Raw genomic sequence first — 12280 nt, forward strand, 5'->3', positions numbered from 1 at the left:
AAGTATCTTCTGTAGCTTCTGAAGGGCAGCACTAAATAAAAAATGTACACAAACTCATTTCGTTCAAAAGTTTACACCCCTGGTTCATAATGCACTAAAACAGTATTAAGAATCAAGTGTATGTAAACTTTTGAACAAGGTCAATTTGATAAATTCAACTATTATTTTCTCTTGTGGACTATATGTAAATGAATTTATTTTATATGAAATATCTTATTCAGGTCAATACTAAACAAAAAATAACATGCATTTTGTATAATCCCTCTTACTTTGCTAAAATAATTAACATTTTGCAGATTCTGTAAGGTCAACACTCAATTTTAAGCAATACTCAAGCAGTCAGGGGGTTCTTGCAAAATTTCTGTTAGTATAAAATATTTCAGATGTGACGATTCAGTTTTTTTTTTTTTTTTCAAAAAATAACAAAAAAACATCTTGTTGAACTATTGCTGCGTAATAAATTTGCTGGGCTGGATAACATAGTAGCCTGCTTGTTCAAGGACTGAGAGAAACAAGTTAACCTGCCGTGTTCCACACTTGGCCCTCACCTGTGATTGAGTCCAGCAGTTTAGAGAAGTGCCGTCAACAAACTGTTATTGCCTCAATAAAGGGCAAAATCAATAGTGCTGAAATGAGTGGCTGGGCGCAGTAGCCAACGCTGTTAATATCTCGCTGAGAGTGTTCGAACGAGAGGAGGAGGGACAGAAATAGGGAGTGGAAGACAGAGAGAGAGAAAGAGAGAGGGGGAGAGAGAGATGCGTACAACCTCAAGTACTTGAGGAAATCAGGGTAAAATCCATCTGCTAACACCAGCCTTGTCTCGACAACCCGGACATGTATAGGTACACCAAGAAATTATTTCTCATTTACCCTTACCATGTTCACTACCTCTACACCCTTTCCTCACGCAGCCTTGGCTGCCTCTTCCCCCTTGTGGTGACTCAATTATTGTTGGGCGAGCAGTAATAAAGTGAGGGCTGTGGTGCCTTCGATCGGCTGACCTGTGAGAAGGCAGCACTGGACAGCTGACTTCACCATGATGGATCACCCTGCTCTCTCTCTCTCTCTCTCTCTCCACCTTTCTACCTCTGTTCCTTTTGTTCTCTCTCTCTCTGCCAACCTGTCAAGGCCCAGGACTAAAGGTGTACATGTTAGTGTGTTGTTTAACGTACTGAGCTATTGTTTTCCATGTGATCTCCATTCTTTGAAGATGAGCATTAAAGGGATAGTATATCCAAAAATTAAAATTCTGTCATTAATTACTCACCCTCATGTCGTTCCAAACCCATATGACCTTTATTTATCTCCGGAAAACAAATTAAGATACTTTTGATGAAATCTGAGAGCTCTCTGACCTTCTGCACACAAAAAGTACTCTCATAGCTATATAAAACTGCAGTTGAACCACTGATGTCACAAGGAATATTTTGTAGATGTTCTTGGTACCTTTGTGGACCTTGGACTTGGAAGCACCTTTGATGAGCAAAGAGCTTTCGGATTTCATCAAAATCTTAATTTGTTGTTCTGAAGATGGTTTGGAACATCATGAGGGTGACTAATTAATGACAGAATTTTCATTTATACCTTTAATACCTGTGTGTTGGTTCTATTTTTGAAATGTGCATGCTATAGACGGCTACATTTGGGCTACAGTTGAGGTAAAAAGTAATTTTCTATTCATCAGTCATTAATTTTTTCCAGAGAGAAAAATCCAAATCTGTCAGGAAAGACCTACCACGAGCTTGGGGGTTGTTAAGTGACAGCATATACTTCTGGTGAAGCCAAAAATCAGTATGATTTCAACTACACTACCCAGAATCCTCCAAAAGATCAAGACTAGAGGTCTAAAGATCAAAAACAAAAAGAAAAACCAGATGTGAAAACAGAGATGTCCAACTCTCATTAAACCCTGTAAATAACGTATTAAAAAAAAAAAAAAAAAAATACATATATATTGTATTTTGAAATCATTGGCTATAAGTCAATTTGTAACCCAGGACCACAAAAACCAGTCAAAAGGGTCAGTTTTTCAAATTGAGATTTGAATCTGAAAGCTGAATGAATAAGCTTTTGATGTATGGTTTGTTATGATAGGACAATATTTGGCTGAGATACAACTATTTGAAAATCTGGAATCTTGAGGAAAAAATCAAAATATTGAGAAAATTACTTTTAAACTGTCCAAATGTATATTACTAATAAAAAAGTTTTTATATATTTACAGTAGGAAATTTACAAAATATCTTCATGGAACATGATCTTTACTTAATATCCTAATGATTTTTGGCATAAAAGAAAAATTGATAATTTTGACCTATACAATGTATTTTGGTTATTGCTACAAATATACTGGTGCTACTTAAGACTAATGATTTTGTGGTCCAGGGTCAGATTTTATATTGTGGTTTGTTTTATTACATTATTTCAGTGCTTCTTGGAATTTTAAATATTTTTTAAATACTTGAAACTTGTAATGAAAAATGAAAAACAACATGAACATCTTAGATGACATGGGGAAATATTTATTCTGGAAGTGAACTAATCTGTTAAGTTTTGTTTTTTCAGACAAATATAACGATTTAGTGAGGTTTAAATGAAAAAAGCAAATAGGGTCAAGAAAAAAAATTATATTACTTGGGCTATTTTTCTTACCGGATTGGATAGTTTTTTCTTGTTTTAAGCATAAACCTCAATTAATTGTGTTAGATTTCTCTAAAAACAAGACTTAATATGTCATTTTGTTTTTCAAGTGCGGTTGCTGAAAAAGTGGGCACGTATTTCAGTATCCTAATATAACCAAACAAGCATCTAACTGCTTCCTCAGGGACTTCCCCTATACCTGACCCCGAAGCTATCTCACCGAGTAATCTTGCCTACCTGTTTTATTCAGCACCTCTAATAGAGTGAGGCTGCCCGCTTGTGGGCCATCCCACCCTGTTCATTAAAAGGTAAGGAATCAGTTAAAAATATGGGCGGCCGTTAAGCGGGCTCTCTGGGGAGCATGGCTACGAGTGTATTCAGATCTACCTCCTCTGTGCTGGAAACAGTGGGAAAGATGTGACAAGTGACCCCGGCCATGACCCACCTAATGCATTCAGCTTCATCATCAGCCCAGGAAAATGAGTCCAAATCAAGCCAAGGTTAAGAGCACAGAGAGCATATGTGAGCAACATGCTGCCCCAGTTTTTGTGAAAATTGCCAGACTTTTCCAATATGGCAGACAGAGAAAAATAATTATCATGGGACGCATTTAACCTTTCCTTGCAAATCTCCGAGTGACAAGCGAATGACAAAAACAAGGTCCTTGAATCTTTTGATAAAAATCACGAGAGAATTTAATAGAGATTACACTAAAAAGCTATTTTGCAGTAGTTGAACAATAAAAATTAATTCAAGGATTTTCCAGGATTGCAGTTTTATAAATTTAGAAATGGAAACCACATTTGTAAATGTTCTGATACCGTGGGAACCTTCAATATGTCGTCTTAAATGTCTAGCAATTTATATTTTCATGTAATCTGTCATTATAAGGGGATATTTATATCTTCATCATCAGTGACATCAATGAGGCAGTAATGTAATAGTCCCCATCAGCATTAGGAGGGACGAGTAGCAACACATGTCTGCTGGGCCCTTTAGTGGGTCAACACAGTCCTCTAGTATGCGATGGTGGGTTAGCGTGTGTGTGTTTGTGTGTGTGGTAGCACAAGGTTCAGACTGTGGGACTGCAGAGGAAGGTATTCAGACAATGTCCATGTGGTTCATTAGGGACTGAGATCAAACACTGTTGCCCTCTTTAGCCCCACTGACAGGAGACAGAAGATCTGTCCTCTCCCCACCAGCTGGGGAATGGACACTAACACGAGGGATGAGTGAGGGAAGAGAATGAATGAGGAAATAGAGAGATAGAGGACTGCGAAATAGGAAAACCTGATGTGAAATCTCCTGATGTTGGATAAAATAACTACATCAAGATAAAAATTAAATGGAAAATTTGACAAAATTGTTCAGGACATGTATATTTAATAATAATATCAATAGCAAATAATATCACTACACATTACCAGTCAAAAGTTTGGACACACTTTGACTTTTTCATGATCTAAAAACTCAAAAAGTAGTTTGTAAAAATATTAATTACTTTAAATAACAATACAATATTTTTCATATTATTTATTTATTTATTTATATATTTTATTTACTAACAAAAATTGTGCCAAGGAATGATTCTTAGTTTGTTTATCAAGAAAAACTGAAATTAAAATTTTTTTCCCACACTACCAGTTAAAAGCTTGAACACACTTGACTTAATGTGTTTCATGATCTAAAAACTCAAACTTTTATTTATTTTATTTTTTATTTTTTTAAATTTTATTTTTAATTTTCAAATTGTACCAAGAAATGATTCTCAGTTTGTTTGAAAAACTGAAATTAAGAATTAGTTTTTTTCCACATTACCAGTCAAATATCAATTTTATATATATATATATATATATATATATATATATATACTGTATATATATAGACTTAATGTTTTTCATGATTTAAAAACTCAAAAAGTAGTTTTTAGTCAAATATTAATTATTTAAAAATCAATACAATATATATGTTTAATTTAATTTAATTTAATTTAATTTTCAAATACAAATTGTGCCAAGGAATTATTCTCAGTTCGTTTTTGAGAAAAACTTAACTAAAAAGTTAAGAATTTTTAAAATATGAATTACTTCAAATAGCAAAACAATACATTATTTTTATTTATTTATTTTTTTTATTTAATTTAAGTTTTTCTTTTCTTTTAAAATACAAACTGTGCCAAGGAATGATTCATAGTTTATTAAGAATTTTTAATAGTAATAATAAAGAATAAGAAGTGTCCTTAAGTTTGATTGGTAGTATATATTTTAAAACTTTGCTTGACTAGTAGAAAATAACAGTGCAGCGCCCACAACACTCAACGAATCTGTGCTATAACCCACGACCCATTTATATTTCTAGAGTGCCTGCAAAATGTTAACTCTGACATCACAAAAGCACAGCTATGATATCACTTCCTGTCAAACACTCTACTAAATTACTAACCTGTGTGCCTCAATGAAAAGGAGGAGGAAAAAAACAGACTGTGTGCCAGGGTTATTGCAGTCATTTAAAAAAAAATCAGCTAGTTGCCAAGACAATATTTTTTTCCCTACTTTAAGCTGATGCACTAAAATAACTACTTAAAATATATACATGCATATAAAACATTCACACTTAATTTTAATGTCCAATTCGCACTATTAACAAATTATTAACTATGACTTTTACCTCAATAAACTCCTAATTTGCTGCTTAATACTAGTTAGTAAGGTAGTTGTTAAATTTAGGAATTGGTATTGGTCCCCATACTAAAGTGTTACCTTTAAAACTATAATAGCATGTCAATAATATTAAAATAACAGTGCTGTGTGGTGCAGGTCACATGAGATTAGCAGTCCACTGTAACTACTTGGCCACCAACTCTACATTCGCCTGATTCCTCTAGATTGGCTTTGGTTTGACGCCACATTTGTTGACCCCCAGGTCTAATTTGATATGTTTAAGGTGTAATGGATTGGGATGTGGCTCATGGGCCGTGAATACTGATGGCCCGGCTTTGATACAGAGGGCTGCTAACAGCACAAGGTCAGTCCTGAGCGTGAGCAGGCCCAGCCAGCCATAATTACTCCCTTTTTTTTTTTACACTATTAAGTGGTGCTGCTGGAGCGGGGCTCTGGGGTATAGGACACGTACAACAAGATAAAGTAATGTTTATTTATCCCTCCCAAAGGATCCATTTACTTGGTCTGCCTCTCTTTAAGAAGCGTGCATGGAGAGAGAAATAAACACCCAACTGGGTCCACAACTGGGCTCCTTTCACGAGAACACCAAACACAACTGCGTGGGATTGAATATACAGTATATAATCTCCTAACTTATGGAGACAGCAATGAATGGTTCAAATAACAAGACCATGTTTCAGCTAAGACTACCGTGGTAAATGGAAATCAGGTCCAGTGTGTTTATGTTAGTAATTGCTCTTTGAAAATCAAAGTAAATGGGAAAAATTAAAGTCACGTCAACACTGAAACCCATTTTACTACTATAATGTGAATGAGTAAATATGTGACCATGGACTACAAAGTCAGTCATAATGGTCAATTTTTTAAATTGAGATTTATACATCATCTGAAAGCTGAATAAATAAGCTTTCCATTGATGTATGGATGTTAGGATAGGACAACATTTGGCCGAGATACAGCTATTTGAAAATTTGGAACCTGAGGGTGCAAACAATTTAAATTTTGAGAAAATCGCCTTTAAAGTTTTCCAAATGAAGTTCTTAGCAATGCATGTTACTAAGTTAATAAGTTCTGATATATTTATGGCAGGAAATTTACAAAATATCATCATGGAACATGATTCAGACTGAAAAGATGATCTTTGGAATAACGAATTGTTCAGAATAAGACCAGAAATGTGTATAAAGAAAGTAAATAGGGTCAATATTGACTTCATGTTGACTTTAAAGAAAATAAAGCACAATAGTTACGTCATGTTAGAGAACTGACCTTTGGTAAGCGTTCAGGGTCGCCTGGGTGTCTAGGGATCACCTTCTGTAGCCGCTGGAAACCGTAGTCAATAGTGGGCTCATTCAGTGCTGCGGGAAAGAGAAAATTCAACCATGTTACCGCAGGGAAATTCGACACCCATCTGCAATTACCATTACAAAGAAATGTATATAAAACATAAGTGTCATTTCCTTCAGACCTCAATACGGTTCCAAAAAACACAAAGGCAAAAAGCAATGAAATGATAACCAAAGTATCAAATATTGTGTTTCCTAACTAGCTGTCAAAATATCTGTATCAATTCCCACTATGCTTTAGCAGTTTGCAACCACAAGGCACCACTTTATGAATAAAACAACACTTGAGCAGTTTGTGTGAATGGATCCTGTCTATTTTTGCAGTCTGTGTGAAGGCACAACCTTCATGGAAAGCTTCAAAACCTGGTCGTGAGCAATGAGACTTATGACAGATTCAACTGCATTGCAAATGCTTCAGTTTAACAGCAATGTAACTGTTTTTGCTTGTGTGTCAAGTAAAATATTTAGAGTTCAGACCAAGTTCAGCTCAATAGGCAGTATTCACAGCATAGTGTTGATTACCAGAAAAAGTTAATTGCACTTGTCCTTCCTTTTCCTTTAAAAAAGAAAGAATGTGGGAAACAGTAAGGTACTTGGAATGGAAGCACATGCCCTAAAAGTTAATATACTCATGGTTTAATGATGTAAGATGTAAATAATATGCATGTTAATATGATTTTAGTGTAGAAAAAACTTTTTATTTTGTCTGTCTGTCATGTTTCTGCTTTAAATACTCCAAAGGTCAAAATTTTTGTGACTGTATGATTTTGAGATCCATCTTTTCACACTGAGGGACTCTCTATTACAGAAGTTTCGAATGCTCACTGATGCTGCAAACAATGCATTAAGTCAGGGGTTGAAAATTTGAAGATCAGAGTAAATGTAATTTATTTTGTCTTCTGGAAACCATGTAAGTATCCTCTGTAGCTTCTGAAGGACAGTACTTAATGAACAAAATATGATATTTAGGCAAAATAAGAAAAATGTAAAAATTTTCATTCTGTTCAAAAGTTTTCACCCCCCGGCTCTTAATGCAACTATATCAGCAAAAAAATAATAATAATAATAATAATTCCATTGGCTAACAAAGATTGGCACACATCTTATGATGACCAGAAGCAGCCAGATCATTCAATCTATTAGCAAGATTAGGATCAACACTAAAAGGCGCCTTTTTAAATTTGCTGTGTCCTTAAACAAACTCCAACAACAAATAATTCTGAATTCAACTCCCTCTTCTGTTTTGTATACATAAGCAGCAGTAATCTGCAAAACAAATCTATAGACCTCCGTTATGAGCAAATAATTCAATTAAAGTTTTCATTTCTGTAGAGCGGCACCTCCCACTCCTCAGACAGCTTCACGAATGCTCGCTGAGGACAGAGCAATAAGATAATATTGAAAAAGGAACCCGATCTGTGTGATAGGGCCAAACATCCTGCGAGGGTGGACCACATGGTGCTTGGTCCAATGTTTTTCTAACCTCCCTGGATTGAGCGGGACTTTCACACTGAGACAATGGGTCTTTCTCCAGCACTGGCCCACTGAGCTTGTTTGTGTGTTTATCTGTTGTGGTGCTAAACTCCAGCCCTCAGGGGCACATTCACACAGAGCCCTTCTGTGCTTCACTGAGAGAGAGTAAGAGATATACAGAGAGATATATGTCAGAGAGATACTCGATATTTGATATGCAGCATATAGTCCAGTGGTCCCTAAAGTATTTAGACATTAAGCTATGCTTAAAAATGTATGAATTTCAATGCATTAGATAACAAACATCAAACCAAGTAGCATCAAACAAATGTAAATCTTTTCTCAGAACTGTTCTTTCTCTAACGTCACTTTTCAAGGTGATTTTCAGTGGATGTACTGACAGAGGTTCACAGACATTTTAAAATCTTGGAATTCAGTCATAAAAATTGCATTTACTGTATAATGCAGAACAGCATGGAATTTGCCAAATTTTGGATAAATAAATTAAATGTAGGTCAGTATGCTTATATCAAATTGTGATATAGACTAGTGTCTATGAATATTAAAGCCACAAAAATATTATTTAAATGTGAATCTTGGTTGTTCTGAGCGGCTCTCTGTGAATGAATGGCGCAGACACACGGTTTCGTTTACCAGAAACACGGAATAGCTGTTTTCAGCCACCTCGATATATGAGTACATGAACATAAAAAAATAATCTCTAGACAGTTTCTTTTGAAAAAAAAAAACAAAAAAACTACTGTCATATCATAGACAAACAAAAACTTAAAGGTCTTCTCAGCAACCCGTCAAAATAAAAATTTGGTTTAACTTGAAGAAATTGTGACAGAAATGTATTACTTAATGTAATACTACAGCTACTAATAATACAATTATTATTAAAACATTATTTTTAAGAAATACTTATCAGAAACATACATATTTATAATAAATAAATAAATAAATAAATGAATAAATAAATAAAATTAATTAATTAGAGATGCTTTGATTATTAAAAATGTAAAAAATGTATAAAACTATTTAAATGTAATCCAGAAAATGAATAGAAAACACAACATTTGGTAAAAATAGAATTTGAGAAAAAGTAAAACATATTTTATAGGGCCTTAAAAATTACATTTTTGTTAGATTTTTCATAAACTGCTGTTAAATTGTGTGTTTCAATTATTTAGACGCGTTTTGATGCACATTTTTGAACCATAACATCTAAATCAAATGGAAAAAATGGAATTTGGGGAAAAAAAAATAAAACATTGCATAGGGCCCTATAAAATGAATGTCTTGGTTTAAAACGTATACATTTTAAAGTGTCCTAATCATTTTTGGAGCCACTGTATACTGGTTTTAAGCTGGTTTTATGCTATATATCATATTTCTAAAAAAAAATCTTCTAAACTTTTATTAGATAAAGATAAATGTCAAGTATGTGAAAATGTCTCCTATTTTCTCTCACTTTGGTGATAATTGCTTGATTCAAACAAGCAATTGTATCCATTTAGTCAATCCTTTAACTTTAGCACAAAGTTTTTAACTTTAACTTTAGTTTGAAAAACTATTAGCACTTAAAATGAGCAAAGACGAAGAAGCACAAGTTGAATATAATGTATTCCACATTAGAAGGTGAAGTCGGTGAAGTGGCCAAGATCTGACTTTAATACTTAAACTGTAATAAAATGATTTGGGTATGTGACATAAGGTACCCAGGAGTCCCTCTAAAAGTTGTTCACTTTTCACAAGCACTTTCCCCCTCTCTTATTCTCTCTCAATAGGCTGACCGCCTTTCTTGCCTGAAGCATCAAATCTCGAACAGAACAGAGGAGGAGCAGCAAAAAATAGCAATTGAGGACTCGAGTCCTCTGGCCCTCAGTTAATTGTCCTGGTGAAGACGGGGGTAACAGAAAAAAGAAGAAAAAAAAGCAGAAGTGTAACAGCCTCTCTCTCTTCCGGCCTCCCTTCTGTTTGCCCTGTAGGCCGCAGCCTGGACGTTTCCTGAGGGAGTTCACCCAGCTCCCATCAGCTCCACAGCTGAGAGGACAGACTGTGGGCAGCCTCTGAGTGCAGTGGAGTGGATTCAGATGGCCAAGGGCCCAGACAGAACCAGACCCCTGGAGCCCAGAACACAAGCTGTGCCCAGCTTGGCCCTCCTCCTCCACCGGGGAACAGGGGCAGCTCTGACTGTACATCAATGCCTCTCAATCCAACATCCAATAGCAGGTGGGATCTACAGATCTGGCCATTTAAAATGCGCGCGGGAAGTAAAGTGGTCTCGCGTGACGCCGGTGTATTGCGAAGGATCCTAGAAAATGCTCTGACACAGGAAAGACATGATCAGTAGGGGGCAGTCATGTAACGCACTGGACTGGAGCAGGCTGAAAACTAAAAGGTACGGTAACCTGGAGGGGACACCTTCGGTTCACTTATGTTTGTCGTGGCCACACATGTGAATTCGTGGGAACATCATATTACTTTTTGTCATTGCCACGAGATATTAATTCCTGGGAAGGTCATATTAGGTCGAGGCCACAAGATCATTTTGTCGAGGTAGCGACATCCGTTTAATGCATAAACAAACTGCGTGACAATAACCCAGGATTATCAGAGACAGGTTTATTAATATTTTTTATTTTGAGTTAAGAAATGTTTTTATTAATTGTTATAGAAATTAATGCAATATTAAGTTATATATTAACAATAGGCAATGCTGTATATGCGAATGTCTGTGCGCGATGTAGACAGCATTCAAAAGTTTATCAAGAATTTATTACATATAAGTACTTCAAATTAAATAGCCCTGCAAGAAACATTTTATGCATCCTTAAGTCTTATCCATTAATTGATCCTTTTTTTTTCTGTAATAAATTTATTATTCGTTTATATTCAGTATGTCCCCCTTAATTTCGATCTCTTAACATTCCGAATCTAAATGATAAATGCTGACATGCCATGAAAGCTTTGAGTATACTATATGGCATATATTCATTTTTAGTCTAATTATAACCTATATAGTGTTTCATTGTCGAGTGAATCATTCACGTTCCATTTGTAAATCGTATGGTCACACACGGGCATTAATACAATCATAAAGTCAAAACTTTATTGGCATAATTGTAGTTCACAATATTTGCTAAATATATGCCAAATAGCATATATAAAGTTATTTAGGTTAAGCGATTCACAATAAAGAAAAAAGTAGATAGCTCTAAATCACTTATTATTTATTCTTATTATAGGTTATTATTATTTCAATACCTGGTTAGGGCTATTTATTTTTAACGCCTGACAATTATGCCAATAACGTTTTGACTTTTTGATTGTATTTATCCCCGTGTGTGACGATACACGATGTTTTCATTTACAAATGAAACTACGTGAATGATTCATTTCTCAGTAAAACAGTTTAATATTTATATAGTCTAGGCTATTAATTAGACTAAACAAAATAAAATATGTTCAATTCATATTTTATATGTTCAATTCTTTAGTTAAGAGAAGGAATGTAGGCCTATTTTACTGTGTGACGATAAATTATTTCCAAATGAAACTACGTGAATGATTCACTCTTCAGTTATTTGTCTATTAGTTAGACTAAATAAAATACAATATATGTTAAATTTAACCTTTAAACTGCATTCCAGTAAAAACCCCAGTCATAGAACCTTTACAGTATCATTTACATTCAGAATGTTATGTAACGAGATCAAAATGAAGGAAAAAATAACGAATACAAACGAAAATACAAATATAATGGGAAAAAAACAAGGTCAGTCAATGGACAAGTTTGTGGGATGCATGAAATGTTTCTTGCAGGGCTATTTAATTTGAAGTAGGCCAACATGTAATACATGTAAACACTTGTGAAAGCTGTCTACATTGCGCACAGACAGCATTAGCATATACAGCATCGCCTGTATAATTATTTAATATTGTATTAATTTCTATAACAATTAATATAGGCAAACAATTTCTTAACTCAAAACGAAATATCTCAAATAATTCTGGGTTACTAATGTCACGCAGGTTGGTTTATTCATTAAACTCGTGGCCACGAGAAATGCATGTTGAGCAAAAATACATTTCACGAAAATAATATAAAGATTACAAAACAAAGAAAACAAATGG

At 34.6% G+C, this 12280-nt stretch overlaps 1 protein-coding gene across 3 annotated transcripts in view; it reads right to left on the reverse strand.

The window, feature by feature from the left end:
* The window catches only part of ebf1a (EBF transcription factor 1a), a 178375-nt gene that overhangs the window by 23942 nt on the left and 142153 nt on the right, over positions 1–12280 (reverse strand). For all 3 annotated transcript variants that reach the window (XM_073820000.1, XM_073819999.1, XM_073819998.1), the window contains one exon: positions 6591–6679. In XM_073820000.1, coding sequence (XP_073676101.1) covers positions 6591–6679 — 89 coding nt within the window. The remainder of the gene's footprint in view (positions 1–6590; positions 6680–12280) is intronic.

Source organism: Garra rufa, chromosome 16 (assembly GCF_049309525.1).
Source record: "Garra rufa chromosome 16, GarRuf1.0, whole genome shotgun sequence".
NCBI lineage: Eukaryota > Metazoa > Chordata > Actinopteri > Cypriniformes > Cyprinidae > Garra > Garra rufa.